The sequence below is a fragment of the Neoarius graeffei genome, chromosome 1 (genome assembly GCF_027579695.1).
Source record: "Neoarius graeffei isolate fNeoGra1 chromosome 1, fNeoGra1.pri, whole genome shotgun sequence".
NCBI classification, from domain to species: domain Eukaryota; kingdom Metazoa; phylum Chordata; class Actinopteri; order Siluriformes; family Ariidae; genus Neoarius; species Neoarius graeffei.
In genome coordinates this window covers 40,920,420-40,947,540 of record NC_083569.1, presented here as the reverse complement: position 1 = coordinate 40,947,540, position 27,121 = coordinate 40,920,420, and the positions used below count along the sequence as shown (strand labels likewise).

The window sequence follows — 27,121 nt, the reverse complement described above, 5'->3', positions numbered from 1 at the left end:
CTGTTTATATTGTCTGAGTGTTTAGTCTATGTCTAGTTCTTATCTAGTGTTTATACTGTTTATTTATACTGTTTATATTGTTTGTCTGAGTGTTTAGTCTATGTCTAGTTCCTATCTAGAGTGTTTATATTGTTTGTTTTTTCAATTATTCTATTTTTATTTTTTGCATTGCCTGTTTGCACCGTGGGTCAGAGAGGACTGATATTTCATCTGTGCTGTATGTCGAGCATGTATAGCATATTTGACAATAAAGTTGACTTGACTTGACTTTTTTTAAAGGAGCAGTTTTTGGTCCAAACACACACATTTTCAGCTAAGTGTAGAAAGTGTCTCATGTTCACGAGAGAGTTTCTGGTGTGCACAAGAAACTACCAGAGAGAGGATATTTACTCCAGAAATATGATAAAGTACAGACAGCAGCAGATACAAAGCACACAAATAAATAAAAAAAACCTGAGTATTCACAGAAGTGTGAATGGTTGTCTGTGTCTATGTGTCAGCCCTGCGATGACCCGGCGACTTGTCCAGGGTGTACCCCGCCTCTCGCCCGTAGTCAGCTGGGATAGGCTCCAGCTTGCCTGCGATCCTGTAGAACAGGATAAGCGGCTACAAATAATGGATGGATGGATGGATGGATGGATGGATGGAGTATTCACAGACACAATGATGATCAAATGCAGAACATAAAAAAAACCAAGTAGCACAAAAACAAATATCAACCAGTATCACTCTTTCAATTCACAACCACAAGTGAAGAATAAAACGAATGATGGGACAAACAAACTATATACACTCACCAGCCACTTTAATAGGAACTTGTTCTTGATTCTAAGATCTCTGTTCTTGGCTGGCAGGAATGGAACCCAGTGTGGTCTTCTGCTGTTGCATGCTGAGATGCTTTTCTGCTCACCACGGTTGTAAAGAGTTGCTACGAGTTACTATATCCTTCTGGCAGCTTGAACCAATCTAGGTGTGGGTTTTCCAAAAGCTTCTTAGCACAAAGATCATCGTTAAATGGTAGAGCGAGCATCACAATGAACACTCTTCTCTCCTTGTTAAGGTGCTCTTAGCAGTAAGAGGCTTTTGGGAAACCCACCCCTGTGCTGAGTTTCCCAAAAGCATCGTAGCACAAAGATCATCGTTAAATGGTAGAGCAAGCAGCATGACGAACACTGTCTCTCCTAGTTAAGATGCTCTTAGCCTTAAGAGGCTTTTGGGAAACCCACCCCTGGCCATTTTCCTCTGATTTCTCTTATCAACAAAATGTTTCCACCCACAGAACTGGTGCCCACCCAAGGTTTTTTTGTTTTTCGCACCATTCTGTGTAAACTGGCACAAACACCCATGCCACAGTGAAAGTCACACTTTGAGATCACAATTTTCCCCATTCTGATGTTTGAAGTGAACATTAACTGAAGCTCTTGATTTGTATCTGCATGATTTTATGCATTGTGCTGCTGTCAAGGGATCGGCTGATTAGGGAACTGCGTACAACAGCAGGTGGATGGGTGTTCCTAATAAAGTGGCCAGGGATTTTGTGTGTGTGTAATATGGTATATCACAGTATTTCTTCATGTTTATAAAGAGGACATTAAATCACTTAACACTTGTCAATATTCGTTGTAGGGAAGCTCCTAAAATATTTTTTAACAGACTTGGTTAAAAAGGTCTCCATTCTGCCCTGGGGTCAGTCTCCTATACACATCTGTGACAATCTCTGTCAGAATTCATTGCACATGGACCGAATGCTCATGTCCGTTGACAGTCCTCCATGGCTGCTCTTCCATGTTCTCATCCTCCATTTCATCGTCTAGCTCACATACCTCAGTGTCCTCGAGTGAGTGGCTGTGCTTCATCACCACGATGCTTCTGCATGAGTTACTGGCTGTCTCAGCGAGGACACCCAGGCTCAGGTCAGTGCGGCTGTCGTTGGATGCCTGAGAGCCACAGTGGTGCCCGTGAATGCACTTGGAGGAGGAGCGACGCAGCCCAGGGAAGTCCTCAGTAGACGCCATGCTCCTTAGAGCACACAGCTCATAATGTGGTGGCTCAAGGGGCTCAGGCAACAGTGCCGGGTCCAATTCATCCTGTCTCACAAGGTACTTCCTGCGCGGTTGCTTGACCTGGATGATGATTGACACTGTGAGCAGGACAAGCACGACACTACAGGTCACCCCAATTATGGTCATGTTGGTGTGGTCCAGCTTGTCCAAGATGGTGGCTTTCCTTTTCTCTGGGCAAGACAAATCAATAAAGTATTGTCAAAAATTTTGAAAACTTTAAAGAAGTCCACAAGAAGTCAAAACCACTAATTGATTCCACGTGGCATATTCAAAATAGGAGCGATGCATTTCTGAAGCCTGGATACTGAAACCGGGTGGTGGTGTGAAGGGGAAAAAAAGTGGTTCAACATTAATAAACTGAAAGCTGTTTCAGCTTGAAGTGCTTTTATGGAAAAGCTCTGTTCACATTTGGCCAGAACCCAGGATTTTGTGTGTTACGTGTGGCTCGTGAAGGTAGGACACAAGTGTGAACACTCAATAGGATTTATTTGCTTGGACCCAAGAATAACCTACAAAGTCCGAAATGGGAGTAAAAACAGAAGGAGACAGCATAAAACGAAGACGATCCATTATCCCAATCAGAAAACTAGAAAACAGGGCACGAGAGAAACAAGGCTTTGACTAACCAACATGAATGCACAATTAAGCCTTTCAAAGGTACTATGGAATGACAGAGTATAAACAGGGCTCGACGTTAACATCTTAATCCAGTCGGACAAGCAGCAAGATTTTTTACTTGTCCTGACCATGACCTTTTTATTACTAGAGCGGCGGCTACAATTATCGACAGTCCATAATTATCGACACCTTTTCAGATTTACCAATAAAAAACAATTTTACAAAGGTGAGTTTCAGTTACAGCAGTTATTATTGGTTAATTAATCAACCGGAAGACCCGCCCTCGCCCTTTGAGCTTGTCATTACCCGAGATGGAATTTTTTTTTTTAGCACGATCAGCAATTTGAGAAAAACCTGGACGTTATTGTCGCAGGTAAGCATGGTGGAAAGATCATGGACATGTTTTTACTGATCAAATTCACTGATATTTCATGATCTCCTTGTAGAAACCTGCTTTGTTTCTTAGTCTTTCATTTGACAGTCGCCATTTTGTATCTAAACGCACGTTTGAGAAGTCGCGTGAGGTGCCGATAACAGTGATCACTTTCACCGGTGTCCACCATTATCGACGCCCTGTGGAATTAAGTGACATTTACAACTGTTATGGATCGACCTTTGTGTAACATTGAAGTAGATGAAGTACTTTAAAAAAATTTTTAAAAAAGTGTTGTGATTTATAATAATTTTTCCTGATTCAGAACAGAATGGAATGTTTATAGAGTATTTGGAATCCTGTTGCAAGAAATAGTTGTAGAATTAGACCAGAATTAAATTCCTAGCATAGAAAAAAAATACATGCTTGAAATATTCAGATTTTTCTGTTCCATTCGAAAAATATATATATATATATATTGCAGTTTGTTGTAAATCTCTACCGCATATTATAATATCAAGAGACATTTTATAGTTTCGTTCGAGGAATGACATGCGACCTTTGACCTGGATGTTCATGTGGTTATAATATCAATTGCCTGTTGACATTTATTGGTAAACTACAAAACTAGAAATTAATGCAGACAACAACGAATGATTAACAAAATGTGATCTATGAAAATACTTAGAAAGTGGAACACAAAGATTTTTTGTCACAGGTTAAACATTATCAGTTCATTTGTTTACAAACATTAGAATTACTTCCTCATTTACGTCAGCACCGACATCCATATATTTACAGTGGCATGCAAAAGTTTGGGCACCCTTACTGAAAATGTCTGTTACTGTGAATAGTTAAGTAAGCAGAAGATGAACTGATCACCAAAAGCCATAAAGGTAAAGACGACATGTTTCTTTTCAGCGTTTTATGGAAGATTTGTGTATTATTTTTGTTTTGTACAATTGTAGAGTGAAAAAAGAAAAGGAACACCATGCGAAAGTTTGGGCGCCCCAATACATTTGAGTTCTCAGGTAACTTTTACCAAGGTTCCAGACCTTAATTAGCTTATTGAGCTGTGGCTTGTTCAAATTCTTCATTAGGAAAGGTCAGATGATGCAGATTTCAAAGCTGTACAAATTCTCTGACTCCTCAAATTTGTCCCTAAAATCAACAGCCATGGGCTCCTCTAAGCAACTCCCTTGCATTCTGAATAATAAAATAATTGATGCTCACAAAGCAGGAGAAGGCTACAAGAACGTAGCAAAGTGTTTTCAGGTAGCTGTTTCCTCAGATCGTAATGTTATTAAGAAATGGCAGTTAACAGAAACAGTGGAGATCAAGGTGAGGTCTGGAAGATGAAGAAAACTCTCTGAAAGAACTGCTCGTTGGATTGCTAGAAAGGCAAATAAAACCCCCTGTTTGACTGCAAAAGACCTTCAGAAAGATTTAGCAGACCCTGGAGTGGTGGTGCGCTGTTCTACTATGCAGCGACACCTGAACAAATACTGTATGACCTTCATGAGAGAGTCATCAGAAGAAAACCGTTCCTGCATCCTAGCCACAAAATTCAGCGTCTGAAGTTTGCAAATGAACATCTAAATAAGCCTGATGCATTTTGGAAACAAGTCCTGTGGACTGATGAAATCAAAATAGAACTTTTTGGCCACAATGTGCAAAGGTATGTTTGGAGAAAAAAGGGTGCCAATTTCCAGGAAAAGACCACCTCTCCAACTCTGAAGCATGGGTGTGGATCGATCATGCTTTGGGGTTGTGTTGCAGCCAGTGGCACAGGGCACATTTCATTGGTCGAGGGGAGCATGGATTTGAATAAATACCAGCAAATTCTGGAAGCAAACATCACACCATCTGTAAAAAAGTTGAAGTTAAAAAGAGGATGGGTCCTACAATAAGACGATGATCCAAAACACACCTCAGAATCTACAATGGAATACCTCAAGAGGCACAAGCTGAAGGTTTTGCCCTGGCCCTCACAGTCCCCTGACCTAAACATCATTGAAAATCTGTGAATAGATCTCAAAAGAGCAGTGCGTGCAAGACAGCCCAGGAAACTTGTAGAACTGGAAACCTTTTGAAAGGACGAATGTGTGAAAATCCCCCAGGTAAGAACTGAAAGATTATTAGCTGGCTGCAAAAAGTGTTTACAAGCTGTGATACTTGCCAAAGGGGGTGTTACTAGGTACTAACCATGCAGGGTGCCCAAACTTTTGCTTTGGGCCCTTTTCCTTTTTTGTCATTTTGAAAATGCACAAGATGAAAATAAAAAATTGTTTTTGCTTAAAATATAAAGGGAATGAGTCATCTTTAACTTTATGCTTTTTGGAGATCATTTCATCTTCAACTTGCTTAACTGTTCACAGTAACAGCAATTTTGACCAGGGGTGCACAAACTTTTGCATACCACTGTATATAAAAGATATTTTGTACTAAATATAAGTCTATGGAAAACTAATTTTAAATAAAACCTATGTTTTGTTAACTTAATACCACATATCGATTTTTTTTTTAAAATAAATAACCATCTGGATGTTGATAATTGTGGAACGGTGTTACGTGATCTGATACGCCAAGTAATCGGGAATCAACTCATTTTTTTCCCAGTGGAAGTTTGGGTAATTATACATGTGCAATTTATGTATTGAAAGTCTTTTATGCTTTTACAACGGCCAAAAGATCATTAAGGTGTTGATAATTGTATATTTACTAGTTCAATGAAAGGAAAGTGGTTGTCACACCCATGCCCACTGGCATGTGCAACGGACTATCACTCACGTGCACCTCTAACAACAAACACCAGCCCTGGATTAAGCGCAAGCAGCGTGCACATAAAAGGGTGCTACATACACCTACACGGTGTGAAATATTGCGTTGTTCATCACCATGACCGAGCCGTTGTTCTTGTACTGTACAGTATTGTCTTCCTGGTTATTGGCTCTCGTTTCTATGTTTTGGTTTCCGTTCTTGTCCTGCCCAGTTTAGTCTGTTTGTGCCTCTCTCGACCCTTTTGCCTGTTTCTCGTTATTGATTCAGCCTGCCATTTTGGACTATATGCCTGTTTACTTCTTTTATGATAAAGGCACACTTCCTGCACATACATCCATCTCCTCTCCAATCAACCTGCACTTACTGACTGTGGTTAACAAAGTTTATCTGGGAGAGTTGGGAATAATTCAACTTGTCCCATCAGACAAGCAGATGCGGATTTGACTTGTCCGGACCGAACATTTAGTTGTCCTGTCCAGTTGGACTACCGCTAATGTTGAGCCCTGCTAATGTGTGGGTGGCACGGTGGTGTAGTGGTTAGCACGGTCGCCTCACAGCAAGAAGGGTCCGGGTTTGAACCCAGCGGCCGGCGAGGGCCTTTCTGTGTGGAGTTTGCATGTTCTCCCTGTGTCTGCATGGGTTTCCTCCGGGTGCTCCAGTTTCCCCCACAGTCCAAAGACATGCACTTAGGTTAATGTGGGGCGGCCTTGGCCTTGCTGAAGTGCCCTTGAGCAGGGGCGCAGATAGGATTTTTGAACTGGGGGGGACTGAGCTGTCAGCAAATGATTCCATTTTGTGTATATGTGTGTGTGTGTGTGTGTGTGTGTGTATGTGCGCGTGTGTGTGTATATATATATATATATATATATACACACACACACACTACCGTTCAAAAGTTTGGGGCACTTTGAAATGTCCTTATTTTTGAAAGAAAAGCAAGTTTACTTACAGTCTTACAAGTTTACTTACAGTCAAGACTGTAAGACTGTAAGTTTACTTACAGTCGTTGTTTTTTGAAAAAACGATGCAATCGTTTTCTGCCTTTTGGCACCCTTCATCATGCCGTGCTGGGGTCCTGAACTAGGAGGAGCTGTCCCCGATATGCCTGTCAAACTCGTTGTGGGTAACCATAGCAACCAAGCTCAAGCTCGCAACCTGTGCAGTCTGCGCAGTTGCAACTATGTATGTCCTGCTGTGCACCTCAATAAACCGAATAGTAATTAGTCTTTTGATTTTTCCGTGAGGTTTGCCTTATGCAAAGAAAGACAGCATAGATGTTTTTTCCTCCCTATAAGTGGGGGGGACCGAACGAGGTGAATTTAAATCTGGGTGGAACGAATCCCCCCGTCCCACCCTCTATCTGCGCCCGTGCCCTTGAGCAAGGTACCTGACCCCTGACTGGTCCCTGGGCACATTAGTGTGGCTGCCCACTGCTCTGTGTGTGTGTGTGTGTGTGTGTGTGTGTGTGTGTGTGTGTGTGTGTGTGTGTGTGTGTGTGTGTGTGCGCACATGTGTTCACTGCTTCAGATGGGTTAAAAGCAGAGGATGAATTTCACTGTGCTTGAAGTGTGCATATGACAAATAAAGGTTTCTTCTTCTTCTGATAAATAGACATACTAACCAAGGGTGAGACACAGAACAGGTGAACACAACTGGGTAACACACCAATGACAGGACAAGGATGAAGAAAGGAATAAACATGTACACTACAGTTCAAAAGTTTGGGGTCACTTTGAAATGTCCTTATTTTTGAAAGAAAAGCACTGTTCTTTTCAATGAAGATCACTTTAAACTAATCAGAAATCCACTCTATACATTGCTAATGTGCTAAATGACTATTCTAGCTGCAAATGTGTGGTTTTTGGTGCAATATCTCCATAGGTGTATAGAGGCCCATTTCCAGCAACTCTCACTCCAGTGTTCTAATGGTACAATGTGTTTGCTCATTGCCTCAGAAGGCTAATGGATGATTAGAAAACCCTTGTACAATCATGTTAGCACAGCTGAAAACAGTTGAGCTCTTTAGAGAAGCTATAAAACTGACCTTCCTTTGAGCAGATTGAGTTTCTGGAGCATCACATTTGTGGGGTCGATTAAATGCTCGAAATGGCCAGAAAAATGTCTCGACTATATTTTCTATTCATTTTACAACTTATGGTGGGAAATAAAAGTGTGACTTTTCATGGAAAACACAAAATTGTCTGGGTGACCCCAAACTTTTGAACGGTAGTGTAAACAAAAGCAAATGACATGAACCTAAAACAAAATGACATGAAAGAAGCAGTTGCAGCCCTCAGAACTTGCTGATAGTAGTCATTTGTGACACTGAGATCATTTGGGTGAGGCCATAATCAGTGCAGATTTGTTTTAACACAGGTTCCTTCCAAACTACAGATTGATTACATTTGTATACTTTGGGTGCAATTTTTTTTGACAAGATACTAAACCCTTTACTGTGTTATTAATATTACTTATGATGTTTCTTTATGTGCTCTACACTGATTTGGACGAAGCCTTTCAGTCAGTGCCGCTTACTTATAAATAGAGGATATTACACAGTGTAATGTTCTTTTTATTAAATAGGCACATCCACAAAAAATACGCAAGTTAATCAAAAGAATTTTAATAAAAGTTCAAGTTCACCATGTTGACAACGCGTGTCCAGTTTGAGGAAAACGCTGGGAGTGATGTCATTTGAGTGAACTATCTGGAATTATTCTATCCACGTTCACTGGATATGAGCAATTGCACAGTCTGATTGGCTACTCTACCACTAGGCTATCAGCTTGTATACCGTGAGTAGAGATAAACAAAATGGCGGAGCATGTTGCTGAACAACCAAGGACGAAATAAAAAATTGACTCGAAAACAAACCCCAAAAAACTGTTATCAAGTATTTAAAAGAAACAGAAATAGCTAAAAGAATATAGGTGTCGTCCCACCAATATCTCCTGTTCCACACTCCAGTACAGTCGGTAGCAGTAATGCATCTTTAAATTGGTTTGCCAACTCATCTCATCTCATTATCTCTAGCCGCTTTATCCTGTCCTACAGGGTCGCAGGCAAGCTGGAGCCTATCCCAGCTGACTACGGGCGAGAGGCGGGGTACACCCTGGACAAGTCGCCAGGTCATCACAGGGCTGACACATAGACACAGACAACCATTCACACTCACATTCACACCTACGGTCAATTTAGAGTCACCAGTTAACCTAACCTGCATGTCTTTGGACTGTGGGGGAAACCGGAGCACCCAGAGGAAACCCACGCGGACACGGGGAGAACATGCAAAATTCGCACAGAAAGGCCCTCGCCAGCCATGGGGCTCGAACCCGGATCTTCCTGCTGTGAGGCGACAGCGCTAACCACTACACCACCGTGCCACCTTGGTTTGCCAACTGCCAAAAAAAAACCTAAAGAAGAAGAAGAAAAAAAAACCAACAAAACATGGAATAAAAGTATTTTATGGTAAGAACATATCTTTTATTTTTCAAGAATTATTGTTGTTTCATTTTTCACAAATTGCTCCAGTCATTTCGCCGGTTTGTTTACATTCTAAGCGGAAATTATTTTGTCTGGCGTTTTGTATAAAGTTTTTATTTATCAAATTTGCAAAAAATAAAAATAAAAATGCTCTGTTTCTCAAAATCTAGTGAATGTGGATAGAATAAAACAGTTATTCCACTCAATCTCGCCCTTACAGGAAAAACACATGAATTTCCCATGTATTTCACATGTGATCACGTTACCACATGTGTATCCATGTAGAGCACATGTGGAAAACATGTTACCACATGTGTAAAACATTCCCGCATGTGATTCACATAAAATTGGGCCAAAACCACATGTTTCCCATGTGCAAATAACATGTTTCCCATGTGCTAAACACATTTTCCACATATTTCACATGTGAGAAATCACATGTGAAGTTCATGTGGTTTTTCTGTAAGGGTGTCGCACATGGCTTATAGCTGACTCGGCTATTAGCTCATGTACAACTTGATTTTGTGGAATAACTGTTAATTATGACTATTTTATAACCTAATCATGTAGGATACCTTTGCAGCCATTCTCATCCCAAGGATAGACACAGTTCTGGATACCATTACACACTAGAGTGTGGTTAATGCACATGTTGCTGTGACAGAAGAAAGCATCTTCCTCGCATGGAGCTGTAGAATATAAAGGAAAGGGTTACTGTTAATGCAGAAAGCTTTGTGTTATGGAAATGTTATGTCCTTTCACTGAAGAGTAAAAAGTGTGGTTATTAAGCTTAGAGAAAATTGGCAAAGGTCATTCTCACGTTCTGTGAAGGTGGTGAACAGGATACGGAAGCGACTTTTGCGGCTGCCTTCATCAGCCCACATGCGGATGACGCCTACTGATGTGAGCAGCATAACATCGTTGGCCACCGTGCTGCAAAATTTATTCTTCAGGTGCTCAACTGAGCTGCTGCCATCGTACACCGCCACAAAGTTGCGCTTGCACTCATTAGAGTTCTGCATCTCGTACTCCAGGAAGCGTAGGTAGATCTGCAAGACATACATCCCAAATACAGTTTACAAAATTACTACTGCATTAAACTTGGTATATATAGATTTATTTAATCATTCATTTTTCACCAGCTCTGTGTTCTCCGTGCTGAATTTATTTCCCTGACTTGTCGGGGAAACTCTCAAAACTTAAACTCTCCCAAGCAAAAATGATTCAAAGTCAAAGAGGTTGCAGAAAAGTTGAGACTTTTATTAAATCAATTAATAAAAGTGGAGTTCAGTCTGCAGAGTGAACCGACTCAAAATCACAAAGTTCTCATTTTATACCGTTTCAAAATAAGCACAGTGTATGCAAATAATTTCATTGGTTAACGTGTCACATCGTACAACCCCAATTCCAAAAAAGTTGGGATCAAGTACAAATTGTGAATAAAAACGGAATGCAATGATGTGGAAGTTTCAAAATTCCATATTTTATTCAGAATAGAACAGAGATGACATATCAAATGTTTAAACTGAGAAAATGTATCATTTAAAGAGAAAAATTAGGTGATTTTAAATTTCATGACAACAACACATCTCAAAAAAGTTGGGACAAGGCCATGTTTCCCACTGTGAGACATCCCCTTTTCTCTTTACAACAGTCTGTAAACGTCTGGGGACTGAGGAGACAAGTTGCTCAAGTTTAGGGATAGGAATGTTAACCCATTCTTGTCTAATGTAGGATTCTAGTTGCTCAACTGTCTTAGGTCTTTTTTGTCGTGTCTTCCGTTTTATGATGTGCCAAATGTTTTCTATGGGTGAAAGATCTGGACTGCAGGCTGGCCAGTTCAGTACCCGGACCCTTCTTCTACGCAGCCATGATGCTGTAATTGATGCAGTATGTGGTTTGGCATTGTCTCATCTCATCTCATTATCTCTAGCCGCTTTATCCTTCTACAGGGTCGCAGGCAAGCTGGAGCCTATCCCAGCTGACTACAGGTGAAAGGCGGGGTACACCCTGGACAAGTCGCCAGGTCATCACAGGGCCGACACATAGACACAGACAACCATTCACACTCACATTCACACCTACAGTCAATTTAGAGTCACCAGTTAACCTAACCTGCATGTCTTTGGACTGTGGGGGAAACCAGAGCACCCGGAGGAAATCCACGCGGACACGGGGAGAACATGCAAACTCCGCATAGAAAGGCCCTCGCCGGCCACGGGGCTCGAACCCGGACCTTCTTGCTGTGAGGCGACAGCGCTAACCACTACACCACCGTGCCGCCCGGTTTGGCATTGTCATGTTGGAAAATGCAAGGTCTTCCCTGAAAGAGATGTCATCTGGATGGGAGCATATGTTGCTCTAGAACCTGGATATACCTTTCAGCATTGATGGTGTCTTTCCAGATGTGTAAGCTGCCCATGCCACACGCACTAATGCAACCCCATACCATCAGAGATGCAGGCTTATGAACTGAGCGCTGATAACAACTCGGGTCGTCCTTCTCCTCTTTAGTCCGAATGACACAGCGTCCCTGATTTCCATAAAGAACTTCAAATTTTGAGTCGTCTGACCACAGAACAGTTTTCCACTTTGCCACAGTCCATTTTAAATGAGCCTTGGCCCAGAGAAGACGTCTGCACTTCTGGATCACGTTTAGATACGGCTTCTTCTTTGAACTATAGAGTTTTAGCTGGCAACAGCGGATGGCACGGTGAATTGTGTTCACAGATAATGTTCTCTGGAAATATTCCTGAGCCCATTTTGTGATTTCCAATACAGAAGCATGCCTGTATGTGATGCAGTGCCGTCTAAGGGCCCGAAGATCACGGGCACCCAGTATGGTTTTCCAGCCTTGACCCTTACGCACAGAGATTCTTCCAGATTCTCTGAATCTTTTGATTATATTATGCACTGTAGATGATGATATGTTCAAACTCTTTGCAATTTTACACTGTCGAGCTCCTTTCTGATATTGCTCCACTATTTGTCGGCGCAGAATTAGGGGGATTGGTGATCCTCTTCCCATCTTTACTTCTGAGAGCCGCTGCCACTCCAAGATGCTCTTTTTATACCCAGTCATGTTAATGACCTATTGCCAATTGACCTAATGAGTTGCAATTTGGTCCTCCAGCTGTTCCTTTTTTGTACCTTTAACTTTTCCAGCCTCTTATTGCCCCTGTCCCAACTTTTTTGAGATGTGTTGCTGTCATGAAATTTCAAATGAGCCAATATTTGGCATGAAATTTCAAAATGTCTCACTTTCAACATTTGATATGTTGTCTATGTTCTATTGTGAATACAATATCAGTTTTTGAGATTTGTAAATTATTGCATTCCATTTTTATTTACAATTTGTACTTTGTCCCAACTTTTTTGGAATCGGGGTTGTACCACTTCAACATTTTCTACTGGGCAGTACATCTCACACTTCTCATATTTTGTATCAACTGAGCCAAATTTTCCAGTATGAACGGTGCATTCAGAAAGAATCAAAACATATGATACGAAGTGATACGTCGTGAACAACACAGCATTCAGAGTGTACAATACATGATTCAAAATGACTGGAGCCAAATCAGTACAAGATTGATACAGGTTGCAGGTGCAAATGAGCACAACACTCGATCGGGTACAATCTTGGCCTCAGCCAGTCTACCACAACATAGGATTAAAAAAATGATGCACATTGCAGCTGTAGAATTTGTGTTGTAACAATACCCGATTCAGAATACCTTGATAAAATGTATTACATTAGCATGCAAAACACCAGAATAAAAAATTGCTTAATTCAACATGGCCTTGGCTCACTCATTAGAACATATCATCATGCTGCAGGCACTGGAATTAGAATAATACACTTTTTGAATAGGCCTGTGATTGAGCAGAAAACAACCTTTCAGCAATCTCAATGACTTTACTGTATTTTACTGTAATTATGATCATTCATAAATCAACTTATTATTACTTTTAATAGAATTAATTTCTGGGGCAGCACGGTGGTGTAGTGGTTAGCGCTGTCGCCTCACAGCAAGAAGGTCTGGGTTCGAGCCCCATGGCCGGCGAGGGCCTTTCTGCGTGGAGTTTGCATGTTCTCCCCATGTCCGCGTGGGTTTCCTCTGGGTGCTCTGGTTTCCCCCCACAGTCCAAAGACATGCAGGTTAGGTTAACTGGTGACTCTAAATTGACCGTAGGTGTGAATGGTTGTCTGTGTCTATGTGTCAGCCCTGTGATGACCTGGCGACTTGTCCAGGGTGTACCCCGCCTTTCGCCCGTAGTCAGCTGGGATAGGCTCCAGCTTGCCTGCGACCCTGTAGAACAGGACAAAGCGGCTAGAGATAATGAGATGAGATGAGATTTTTGTTGAATTCTAATGATATATTCAGTGTAAAACTGAGTCAAATCAAATATCAAAGTAAGTTCTAACCTGACTCTGATTTGGACTATTCCCGACATGTAACTCATTGTGCACACAACAAACAAATCTAAGATTGTAAGTCAATGAGTATTATTTGAGGAAAGTTTACCTTTGAGCCAGGTGCTGCTTCAATGAACCACTTGCAGTCCACAGCCTCCGTTTGCAGAGCTTTGCTTTCCTTTTCCACCACAGCAGATTCAATGATGCCCTCGGGCCCACTCATCTCAAAATCACACACTGTAATATACTGAAAATCACAAATCTATTCACTGCTGTGTGCTGCACATGTAGTGTTTACCTAATAATCCTGAACTTACGTGGCAGTGACAGAGGAGTTCCAAAATCTTTAAACTCAGGATCTGCAAAGACAGCAGTGTGTTAAAGAAAGACACTACATCTGAAATCTTCTAAAATTATGCAAAAATTATATAAAGTATATTACTAAAGAAAAGTCATGTTCTAAAGACATCTATGAGAAGGAGGAATTCAAGGAAGCATAAAAACTTGCCTGGAACAGGAATACTGGGGCACCATCCTGGAGCCAGACCCAGGGAGGGGGCTCAATGGCAAGTACTTGGTGGTTGGGCCTTTACCCATGAGGTCCGGCCAGGCTCAGCCTGAAAGAGCCACATGGGTCCACCCTCCTGTAGGTCCACTACTTGCAGGAGTAACTATATGGGTCCAGTGCATTGTGGATCGGGCAGTGGCCAAAGGAAGGGGCCTTGGTGGTCCAGTCCCCAGCTGCTGAAACTGGTTTTAAGGACATGGAATTTTACCTAGGGTTAGGGAACCTCCCTCTGGAGGTTCTACTCTTCTACTGGGTGACTTCAATGCTCACATGGGCAGTGACAGTGAAACCTGGAGGGTGTTGATTGGGAGGAACAGCCTGCCCGACCTAAGCCCGAACAGTGTTTTGTTATTGGACTTCTGCGCTAAGCACAGTTTGTCCATAAAGAACACTATGCTCAAGCAAAGGGGTATTCATAAGTGCACTTGTCATCAGGACACCCTCAACCATAGGTTGGTGATAGATTTTATAGTCATGCCATCAGATCTGTGACCATAGGTCTTGGACACTCAGGTGAAGAGAGGGGCTGAGCTGTCCACTAATTACCACCTGCTGATGAGTTGGATCAGATGGCAAGGGAGGATGCCAGACAGACCCTTAGTGAGGCCTGTCAAACCTACAGTGAGGGTGGGCTGGGAACGTTTGACAGAGGCTCCTGTCTGAAAGATCTTCAACCTCTGGCAGTACTTTGACTACATTCTGAGGGACATTGGGTCCAAATGGGGCATACTGCACCTCTATTGCTGAGGCAGCTGTACGGAGCTGTGGCGGTAAGGTTGTTGGTACCTGTTGCAGCAGCAACCCCAAACCCAGTAGTGGACACCAGTGGTAAAGCGTTGATTGAGTTGTCAAGCTGAAGAAGGAGTCCTATTGAGCTTGGTTAGCTGTAGGACTTTGGAGGCAGTTGACTGATACCAACTGGCCAAGCGGAATGCAGCTTTGGCAGTTACGGAAGCAAAAACTCAGATGTGGGAGGAGTTCGGTGAGCCCATGGAGCATGACTTTCAGTTGAAGAGATTCTAGAAAACCATCAGATGACTCAGGAGAGGGAAGTAGTACTTTGCCACTACTGTATACAGCAGGGATGGAGCGCTGCTGACCTCAGTTGAAGACAAAATCAGGCAGTGTAAGGAACACACTGAGGGTCTCTTGAATCCCACTGACATGCCTTCCATAGAGATAGTAGAATATGAGGACTCAGAGGGGGATTCTCCCATGACGAGGGCTGAGGTCATTGAGAAGGTTAAAAAAAATCTTTAGTGGCAGGGTCCCAAGGTGGATGAGATCTGTCTTGAGTTCTTTAAGGTTCTGAATGTTATGGGGCTGTCTTGGTTGACATGCCTTTTCATCATTGTGTGGAAGTCAGGGACAGTGCCTCTGGATTGGCAGATTAGGGTGGGGTATGTTTGGAGGATGTTCAATCATACTCAGGGATCATATTATTCAGCCTTCCTGTGAAGGTCTATGCCAGGGTACTGGAGAGAAGAGGGTGTCCACTAGTCGAACCTTGGATTCAGGAGGAACAATGCAGTTTTTGTCCTGGTTGTGGAACACTGGACCAGCTCTTTACCCTCACAAGGACACTGGAGGGTGCATGGGAGTTTGTCCAACCAGTCAATATGTGCTTTGTGGACTTGGAAAAGGTTCCTCTAGGTGTCCTGTAGGGGCGCTTCAGGAGTATAGGGAACTGGACCCACTGTAATGGGCCAGTAAAACCAGTGTGGCAGCTTGGTTTGCATTGCTGGCAATAAGTTAGACTTGTTCCCTGTGGGTGTTGGTTTCCACCAGGGCTGCCCTTTGTGACCAATTTTGTTCATAACCTTTGTGGACAGAGTTTCTATGCATAGCCAAGGGGTGGAGGTGTCTGGTTCAGTGTGCTCAAATTCGCATCATTGCTTTTTGCAGATGATGTGGACCTATTGGCTTCACTGAGCTGTGACCTCCAGCTTGCACTGGGGTGGTTTGCAGCAGAGTGTGAAGTGGCTGGAATGAGAATCAACACCTCCAGATCTATGGTTCTAAGCTGGAAAAGGGTGGATTGCCCACTCTGGATTGGGGATGAGTCCTTGCCTCAAGTGGAGGAGTTCATGTATCTCCAGGTCTTGTTCACAAGTGAGAGAAGAATGGAGAGAGATTGACAGACAGATCAGTGCAGCTTATGCAGTGATGTGGAAGCTGTAATAGTCTGTTGTGGTGAAGAGAGCTGAGCCTAAAGGTGACGCTATCAATTTACTGGTCAATCTTTGTTCCTACACTCACCTATGGCCACAAGCAGTGGGTAGTGACTGAAAGAACAAGATTAAAGATACAAGCAGTGAAAATGAGCTTTTTCTGAAGGGTGTCTGGGCTCACCCTTAGAGACAGGGGGAGAGGCTCAGAGTAGAGGCAATAATATGAGGCAGAAATATGTAGATTCACTATGTAACGTCTTGAACCCCTGAGCTGAATCAGTTGTATTTGGTTTTAATGCTGTCCTCGGAGAAACACACTGTTCTTATTCAGTTTGAGAGAGCAGCTTGGGGATCACTGAATGCAGACATTTATCCTGAGATTATAGGGACAAATGGAGCTTTTATTTGCCTCATTGAAGCAGGACTGGACATTTCTCCAGGCTCCTTTCACTCATCTTATTGCTGATTGTAAATAAAAAGCTGTGTATTGTCCCAAATCACATACCAGCATAATAAATAGTATGTGAAAAAAGTGCACCATCAAGAATTATTTTATATTTGTATCATTTTTTTATGCCTTATGTTTTAAAATCATTTGGAGAAAGCAGATTTTACACCATTTCCTTCACACTTTGGTCACTTTCACCCAACTGCCAGCTCTCACCTATCATATGACAGCTACCAACTGGGGAGGTTGAAGGCTAACACATGCTTTCTCACATGAAGCCAGCTAACAACATCTTTTTGAACTATTGCTCTCATGCTGCTATCACAAGGCAGCATAACACACTTTGAGGAAAGCACTATCTGCCTTCTGCATACATGAACTCAGATAACCATGATTGGCTAGTGCCACTGTGATTGATATAGGAGAGCAAATATGCCATCCCTACCACCCAGAGGATACCGCATGGCCAGCTTTGCTCTCGAGATTAGCAGCCATGGATGGCTGTGGCATCATCGGAGGAAGCAAATTTAAAAAATTGTTTTGGTGTTCAAGAATACCCTTTTTCCACCAAATCAGTTCCAGGGCTGGTTCGGGGCTGGTGCTGGTTCATAACTCGTTCAACTTGCGAGCCAGCTGAGAACCAGTTTGCTTTTCCATAGCTTGCGGTGCTAAGGGAAGCCACGTCATTACATCGCTGTATACGTCAGTTATGTCGTTGTATACGTCAGTTACGTCGCTATGTTTGCATAAACCTTGGCGCGAATATCGAAGCAAAAACAACACGGAAGATGCAGCAGCAGCAGCAACAACAACAACAATAATAATAATGGATGACTTCGCGTTTGTACAGCTGCTGCTTCTCGTCGCTTAAAAATGGCGATCTTTCACGGTCTTGTTATTGTTGTTGGTCTTAACATCTCCGCACCCCCCGCTGACGTAAGCGGTTCTTTCCTCTGGCCCAGCAGAGAGTTGGTGCTAGCCTGGAACCGGTTTTTCTGGCCCCAGAGCCAGTTCTTTGTCAGTGGAAACAGAAAACCCGGTTCCAAACTAAGCACTGGCCCCGAACCAGCCCTGGAACTGCTTTGGTGGAAAAGGGGCAACAGAAACCAAAGGCAGGGACAGCCAAAATCAACAGAAGAACTGTGGCAAGTTTTCCAAGATGCCTGGAACCTCCAATCAGACAAATTTTTAATAATGTACTGAACAGAATTAATTGATTTTGATTAAATTGATTAGTTTTACATAATTTGAATAAGTATATTTCCAGAAGCTCTTGATATGTGCTTAAAATTTTTGCACTGTATCATACAAGTGTGTAAATATACAGCTCTAATTATTTAGCATGAAATCATACATTCGTACAGTTTTCACCTAACCTTGAAAATTCTCCTGTTAGTTTCCCGGTACATTCACCTACTTTTGCTTTCATGTTAACTGTTATATGTAGGATTAAAGAAGGAGAAATTAGGTCCTGCTGCCTCACAGTCATGTTTAATAATCCTCCTATCATACAGATTAGATTTCCTATGGTAAAAGTCGTGGAATAACAAAATAAGAGTCTTCAGCATGCGTCATTCCTCAGTGTATAACTTTTATCTGTATTTTTATGTTTCATTCTTAGCAGTCTAAGGGTTAAAATGATGGTCAAGTACGTTGCATATATTATGATAAATTATTCATTCTAACACAGAATGAGTGTACTGTAACTGATGGTTCAGTTTAAAAATCATCTAGGGGTTCTCACTAATCCTCTCATGGTTTCTTATCTTTACACGGATTATTCAATATGCAGATGTAACAGTGAGTGTGCATGCAGGACCGGGGTGAAGTTTATATTTACCAAAAACCAAAGTAAAGATGTGTGTATTATGTGTTTTTAAACCATTCTAAATTAGTAAATATAATAATTAATTAAAATGACAAAAGTATGTCAGATAAAAATTTTTGATCTTTCGAATTAATGTACACTCACTGGACACTTTATTAGGAACACCCATACATCTGCTGTTTTATGCCAGTCCCTTGACAGCAATCAAGGGATTGGCATAATAATAATAATAATAATAATAATAACCAATCCAGTGGGTGGCATGGTGGTGTAGTGGTTAGTGCTGTCGCCTCACAGCAAGAAGGTCTAGGTTCGAGCCCCGTGGCCGGCGAGGGCCTTTCTGTGTGGAGTTTGCATGTTCTCCCCGTGTCCGCGTGGGTTTCCTCCGGGTGCTCCGGTTTCCCCCACAGTCCAAAGACATGCAGGTTAGGTTAACTGGTGACTCTAAATTGACCGTAGGTGTGAATGTGAGTGTGAATGGTTGTCTGTGTCTATGTGTCAGCCCTGTGATGATCTGGCGACTTGTCCAGGGTGTACCCCGCCTTTCGCCCGTAGTCAGCTTGGATAGGCTCCAGCTTGTCTGCGACCCTGTAGAACAGGATAAAGCGGCTAGAGATAATGAGATGAGATGAGATGAGATGAGATGAGAATAACCAATCCCTTAATCAGTCAATCCCTTAATAATAATAATAATAATAATAACAACCAATAATAACCAATCCCTTAATCAGCCAATCCCTTGACAGCAGCACAATGCTTAAAATCATGCAGATACAAATCAAGAAAAAAATTCAGTTAATGTTCACTTCAAACAAACAAAATAGGAAAAAATTGTGATTTCATATTGTGACTTTCACTGTGGCATAGGTGTTGGTTTGAGCCAGATGGACTATCCATCCATCCATTATCTGTAGCCGCTTATCCTGTACTACAGGGTCACAGGCAAGCTGGAGCCTATCCCAGCTGACTATGGGCGAAAGGCGGGGTACACCCTGGACAAGTCACCAGGTCATCACAGGGCTGACACATAGACACACAACCATTCACACTCACATTCACACCTACGGTCAATTTAGAGTCACCAGTTAACCTAACCTGCATGTCTTTGGACTGTGAGGGAAACCGGAGCACCCGGAGGAAACCCACGCGGACACGGGGAGAACATGCAAACTCCACACAGAGAGGCCCTCGCCGGCCCCAGGGCTCAAACCCGGACCTTCTTGCTGTGAGGCGACAGTACTAACCACTACACCACCATGCCACCCTCTGGTTTGAGTATTTCAGAAACTGCTGATCTCCTGGGGTTTTCACACACAGCAGTCTCTAGAGTTTACACAGAACAGTGCAAAAAACAAAAAACACTGAGTGAGTGACAGTTCTGTGGGTGGAAACGCCTTGTTGATAAGAGAGGTCAGAGGAAACTGGCCAGATTGGTTCAAGCTGCCAGAAGGATATAGTAACTCGTAGCAACTCTTTACAACCGTGGTGAGCAGAAAAGCATCTCAGCATGCAACAGCAGAAGACCACATTGGGTTCCACTCCTGCAGCCAAGAACAGGAATCTTAGAATCAAGAACAAGTTCCTATTAAAGTGGCTGGTGAGTGTACATTGTGTGTGGAGTTCTAGTTTTTGTTAAATGCAAGAACATTAACGAATAAGACTTATATCAGGCTTTAGAAACAGCATGAGAGGGCTAATGCTCAGGGTTTGTAAGCTCTCAACTGAGTTTGACCCAGACAGCAAAAAAAAAAGACAAATAAAGGATTAAACTGAGAAGACACATTATTCTACAATATTTTTGACAGCGCAAACAGCCATGCTTCAGTATACACATTACACTGAAAAGACAGTTTGGTTTCTCGTTAGATTGTGAACTGACAAAATGTTTTGCAAATTGAACAGATCAAACAGTGATTCACTGTTCGTTGTAGCAAATGTAGGCAAATGTATTTCAAGCCTGTTTTCAGACAATAAAAAGCTGTGTGAATTTAAATATTATATATTCATGCGAGACACATATTGCTGTGTTCACTCATTTGTTGAAAGTTGATGAAGTTGACAGTTGCTGTACAGGATGTCAAGTACATCGTCACCATTACACCCCTTGTAAAACCTAAAGCAGATAAAAGCACACAGCTGGAGGCAGAGAGAGGGGGCAAAATGTACTCTCCGAAAGACAAGCTTTCATTAACAGGGATAAGCGACAAATCACTACCCTCCACCCCCTCACATACAAATAATGGGTCTGGATACTGGATTAACCCAGCCAAAACACACAGCACCCAGATGAATCTTGATACACTGTAAATTCTGTTATTCTGGTTGAATCTAAATAAATGTGATTTTTTTTAAAAACCACACACACAATTTTGCCATCATAAGGTTATTTATACTCCAGTGGTGCTTGAAAGTTTGTGAACCCTCTAGAATTTTCTATATTTCTGCATAAATATGTCCTAAAACAATATCAGATTTTCACACAAGTCCTAAAAGTAAAGAGAACCCAATTCAGCAAATGAGACAAAAATATTATACTTGGTCATTTATTTATTGAGGAAAATGATTCAATATTACATATCTGTGAGTGGCAAAAGTATGTGAACCTTTGCTTTCAGTATCTGGTGTGACCCCCTTGTGCAGCAATAACTGCAACTAAACGTTTCCGGTAACTGTTGATCAGTCCTGCACACCGGCTTGGAGGAATTTTAGCCCATTCCTCCGTACAGAACAGCTTCAACTCTGGGATGTTGGTGGGTTTCCTCACATGAACTGCTCGCTTCAGGTCCTTCCACAACATTTCGATTGGATTAAGGTCAGGACTTTGACTTGGCCATTCCAAAACATTACCTTTATTCTTCTTTAACCATTCTTTGGTAGAACAACTTGTGTGCTTAGGGTCGTTGTCTTGCTGCATGACCCACCTTCTCCTGAGATTCAGTTCATGGACAGATGTCCTGACATTTTCCTTTAGAATTTGCTGGTATAATTCAGAATTCATTGTTCCATCAATGATGACAAGCCGTCCTGGCCCAGATGCAGCAAAACAGGCCCAAACCATGATACTACCACCACCATGTTTCACAGATGGGATAAGGTTCTAAATGTTGGAATGCAGTGTTTTCCTTTCTCCAAACATAATGCTTCTCATTTAAACCAAAAAATTCTATTTTGGTCTCATCCGTCCACAAAACATTTTTCCAGTAACCTTCTGACTTGTCCACGTGATCTTTAGCAAACTGCAGACGAGCAGCAATGTTCTTTTTGGAGAGCAGTGGCTTTCTCCTTGCAACCCTGCCATGCACACCATTGTTGTTCAGTGTTCTCCTGATGGTGGACTCATGAACATTAACATTAGCCAATGTGAGAGAGGCCTTCAGTTGCTTAGAAGTTACCCTGGGGTCCTTTCTGACCTTGCCGTCTATTACACACCTTGCTCTTGGAGTGATCTTTGTTGGTCGACCACTCCTGGGGAGGGTAACAATGGTCTTGAATTTCCTCCATTTGTACACAATCTGTCTGACTGTGGATTGGTGGAGTCCAAACTCTTTAGAGATGGTTTTGTAACCTTTTCCAGCCTGATGAGCATCAACAACGCTTTTTCTGAGGTCCTCAGAAATCTCCTTTGTTTGTGCCATGATACAGTTCCACAAACATGTGTTGTGAAGATAAGACTTTGATAGATCCCTGTTCTTTAAATAAAACAGGGTGCCCACTCACACCTGATTGTCATCCCATTGATTGAAAACACCTGACTCGAATTTCACCTTCAAATTAACTGCTAATCCTAGCTGTTCACATACTTTTGCCACTCACAGATATGTAATATTGGATCATTTTCCTCAATAAATAAATGACCAAGTAGAATATTTTGTCTCATTTGTATAACTGGATTCTCTTTATCTACTTTTAGGACTTGTGTGAAAATCTGATGATGTTTTGGGTCATATTTATGCAGAAATATAGAAAATTCTAAAGGGTTCACAAACTTTCGAGCACCACTCTAAGCATATGGTTATCACGGTAAGTGATTATAGATAATAACTTGATCTAAACAATGGGAGGTTTAGAGAATTTTTTTCTTCACAAAATGAAGGCATTCCATGTCCCAACAGCTAGCCGCTGTGTTCGGGGATCAGGTCGTCGAGGCCCCTGTCTTCGACTGCTGCCCAATCCACACTGCACCGACCCCCTACAGCTACCTCTGTGGGTGGTGAACCCACAGGAGGTCGGGCCCACGTCACCGCTTCGGGCTGAGCCCGGCCGGGCCCCATGGGCAAAGGCCCGGCCACCAAGCGCTCGCATATGAGCCCCAACCCCAGGCCTGGCTCCAGGGTGGGGCCCTGGCTGCGTCATACCGGGCGACGTCACGGTCCTTGGTCTTTTATCCATAAGGGTTTTGGTGAGGCCATGGTTCTCAACCGGAAAAGGGTGGCTTGCCCTGTCCAGGTTGGTGGAGAAGTCCTGCCTCAAGTGGAGGAGTTTAAGTATCTCGGGATCTTGTTCACGAGTGAGGGAAGGATAGAGCGTGAGATTGACGGTGGATCGGTGCAGCCTCTGCAGTGATGCGGTCGCTTTACCGGTCCGTCGTGGTGAAGAAGGAGCTGAGCCAAAAGGCGAAGCTCTCAATTTACCGGTCGATCTACGTTCCGACTCTCACCTATGGTCATGAGCTTTGGGTAATGACCGAAAGAACAAGATCGCGGATACAAGCGGCCGAAATGAGTTTCCTTCGCAGGGTAGCTGGGCGCTCCCTTAGAGATAGGGTGAGAAGCACAGTCACTCAGGAGGAGCTCGGAGTAGAGCCGCTGCTCCTCCACATCGAGAGGAATCAGCTGAGGTGGCTCAGGCATTTCTTTCGGATGCCTCCTGGACGCCTCCCTGGGGAGGTGTTCCAGGCATGTCCCCTTGGTAGGAGGCCCCGGGGAAGACCCAGAACACGCTGGAGGGACTATGTCTCTCGGCTGGCCTGGAAACGCCTCGGTGTTCTTCCCAAGGGGCTGGCCAAGGTGTCTGGGGAAAGGGAAGTTTGGGCTTCCATGCTCAGACTGCTGCCTCCGCGACCCGGCCCCGGATAAGCAGAAGAAGACGAGACGAGACGAGACGAGACGAAAATGAAGGCACATGCAACCTTTTCCCTCAGGTCAAAAGGGATAAAAGCAAACTACATCTAATAGTGCTCACTTCTGGGCACATTTATAAATCAATACTGTATTATTTTTCAATCTTTTCAGCAAATAAAACTGGATTGTTCCCCACTTTCACTTCTCACCCTTATCGTATTAGCCAAATTAGTTTTGCATTTCTTTCCATGTTGTTACTAGATTATAAGCTTTAGGATTTGAAAATGTAAATGTGCATCAGAGATTAAATATTCATCTATGCCGATTTAGAAATTGTCTGCTTATTTAGATTGCTGACAGTCTATAATCTGTTCAAATCCCTCGGCATCAAATTCAAAATGAGCATATATTTTTCAAAATACAATAAAATTTCTATGTTTTAACATTCGAGATGTTGTCTTTGTGCTATTTTCAATGAAATATAGGGTTTCCATGATTCACGACATAGCAGTCAGTACAGTACAGTTCACTACGTAGCAGTCCTATGACACTGGCTGCTGCTGATTGTGCTGCATTACTGGAGTCAGGTCCTTTGTTGGGACTGTGCACATAAGTTAGCTTTGAATACCTCTGGCTTTCTTCAGAACTCTTCCCTTACCTTGAGTGAAATTGTATCTTGCAGAAAACCCAATGGCCTCAAGTTCACTGTCCGCAACAAATCTAATCCAAAGGTATCTCCCACTGGACCTCACATACATCGGGCTCTGCTGCCCACAGTATCGACCGATAATGGGCGAAGAGCTGAAAGGGCCGTCTCGAACTTCGATGTGGTCAAACTTGCACTCCCAAGATGGCTCTATGGCGTACTGTTCATCAAAGTACAAGTCAATGCATTGTCTCGGAGATGCTACAAAGCACAAGGGATAGACAGTATAAGAGGCAGACAGGGTTACACAGAGCCTGCTAGTCACAGTTACTAAAATCGACCAGCTGGTATAACACGCTAACCTTCTATTATGTATGTGCATTCTCTATCAGGAGGATATTTCTCAGGATAATTAGGAGACGTGAAAGAACCTCCATCAGGTTCTTTAACCCAGACACCACACAGGCCCTCTGGCATCACCCCGGAGTTGTTTTTAACTGAAATACAAGTTTCCCAGGTATTAAGGTATTATAGAAATAAACAGTAAGTGAAAATAATGAAAATGAATGGAGGTTGATAAGTATTACCTGACGTCCTCTTTGAACCTGTTAGTGTTCCAGAAAACCCAGGTTTAAGGAGAACTGCAAAAACTAAGCAAGACAGGAATAATTTAATTTCTTAAACTTTGCCATGTTCGATGATAAACTGCAATACAGTAGACGAAGAGGCGATTTTACATGCGGCAACTGTGATATACTGTATGTCAGTGCAATAAAGCAAAAAGCATATTTTGGCTTAGGCATGAGGTTAAAAAAAGCCAGGTTTGTTCAGAAAAAAGACTAAGAATTTCAAATGTAGTCGATTTTAATACACAGCAATGTTTAAAGCACCTGCAGCGTTCAGATAAGTCCAGCTTGGCCAAAAGACTCTTGTAATTATAAACACCAGAAGAGTTCATTCAACACTGTATGTGGTTTGACTGCGTATCAAAAATGAAACAATCTCAGCACATCACTGCCAAACTTCTGCCTTTATCTACTTTTCTCCCAGAAATTCACACGAGCCTGTTTGTGTCCATTTCACATCAACTCACCGAGCAGCAGAGTTCTCGGAACCATTCTTCAACACCAGATGCACAAACCTCAAGTTCCTTTCATTCATACGGTACATTCAGCAGTTTATTGCAATCATAAAGCAAAGACCGAGCTGTCCGTCTCATTATTTTCGCTCACACTCGATCTGCAGGTTGGCTGAACTGCTTGCCTAATCCTCATCTCTCTCTCTCTCTCTCTCTCTCAGAGTGGATTAAACGCTTCCCATTCAATTTGACAGCATTTGGGGAGGAAAAAACCGAGAGTAATTTCAGTGTTCATATTTGTGATGAAAAAGAAAGACTCAAACTTGACCTTCATCACTGCCTTTTGTTTTTTAAATACAACCCCGATTCCAAAAAAGTTGGGACAAAGTACAAATTGTAAATAAAAACGGAATGCAATGATGTGGAAGTTTCAAAATTCCATATTTTATTCAGAATAGAACATAGATGACATATCAAATGTTTAAACTGAGAAAATGTATCATTTAAAGAGAAAAATTAGGTGATTTTAAATTTCATGACAACAACACATCTCAAAAAAGTTGGGACAAGGCCATGTTTCCCACTGTGAGACATCCCCTTTTCTCTTTACAACAGTCTGTAAACGTCTGGGGACTGAGGAGACAAGTTGCTCAAGTTTAGGGATAGGAATGTTAACCCATTCTTGTCTAATGTAGGATTCTAGTTGCTCAACTGTCTTAGGTCTTTTTTGTTGTATCTTCCGTTTTATGATGCGCCAAATGTTTTCTATGGGTGAAAGATCTGGACTGCAGGCTGGCCAGTTCAGTACCCGGACCCTTCTTCTACGCAGCCATGATGCTGTAATTGATGCAGTATGTGGTTTGGCTTTGTCATGCTGGAAAATGCAAGGTCTTCCCTGAAAGAGACGTCGTCTGGATGGGAGCATATGTTGCTCTAGAACCTGGATATACCTTTCAGCATCGATGGTGTCTTTCCAGATGTGTAAGCTGCCCATGCCACACGCACTAATGCAACCCCATACCATCAGAGATGCAGGCTTCTGAACTGAGCGCTGATAACAACTTGGGTCGTCCTTCTCCTCTTTAGTCCGAATGACACGGCGTCCCTGAGTTCCATAAAGAACTTCAAATTTTGATTCATCTGACCACAGGACAGTTTTCCACTTTGCCACAGTCCATTTTAAATGAGCCTTGGCCCAGAGAAGACGTCTGCGCTTCTGGATCGTGTTTAGATACGGCTTCTTCTTTGAACTATAGAGTTTTAGCTGGCAACGGCGGATGGCACAGTGAATTGTGTTCACAGATAATGTTCTCTGGAAATATTCCTGAGCCCATTTTGTGATTTCCAATACAGAAGCATGCCTGTATGTGATGCAGTGCCGTCTAAGGGCCCGAAGATCACGGGCACCCAGTATGGTTTTCCGGCCTTGACCCTTACGCACAGAGATTCTTCCAGATTCTCTGAATCTTTTGATGATATTATGCACTGTAGATGATGATATGTTCAAACTCTTTGCAATTTTACACTGTCGAACTCCTTTCTGATATTGCTCCACTATTTGTCGGCACAGAATTAGGGGGATTGGTG

General features: G+C 42.5%; 1 protein-coding gene across 1 annotated transcript; it reads right to left on the bottom strand.

The window, feature by feature from the left end:
• Positions 1-1,727: 1,727 nt before the first annotated feature.
• On the bottom strand, positions 1,728-25,574 carry LOC132884899 (neuropilin and tolloid-like protein 1). The gene is made up of 9 exons (XM_060918949.1): positions 25,550-25,574; positions 25,044-25,106; positions 24,819-24,953; positions 24,469-24,717; positions 14,053-14,094; positions 13,845-13,972; positions 10,139-10,367; positions 9,894-10,007; positions 1,728-2,233 (listed from the first exon to the last, which is right to left on the bottom strand). Exons 1-9 carry the CDS (start codon positions 25,572-25,574, stop codon positions 1,728-1,730), a joined length of 1,491 nt encoding a protein of 496 aa, XP_060774932.1.
• Positions 25,575-27,121: the final 1,547 nt, after the last annotated feature.

Bases quoted from the DNA above. Each gene is read 5' to 3' on its own strand.
- LOC132884899 (XM_060918949.1), bottom strand. From the start codon at position 25,574: ATGGTTCCGAGAACTCTGCTGCTCG. The intron at 24,718-24,818 runs GTTAGCGTGTTA...TGTGCTTTGTAG, and splicing joins ATGCACATACATAATAGAAG to CATCTCCGAGACAATGCATT. The intron at 10,008-10,138 runs GTGAGAATGACC...TATATTCTACAG, and splicing joins GTTCACCACCTTCACAGAAC to CTCCATGCGAGGAAGATGCT.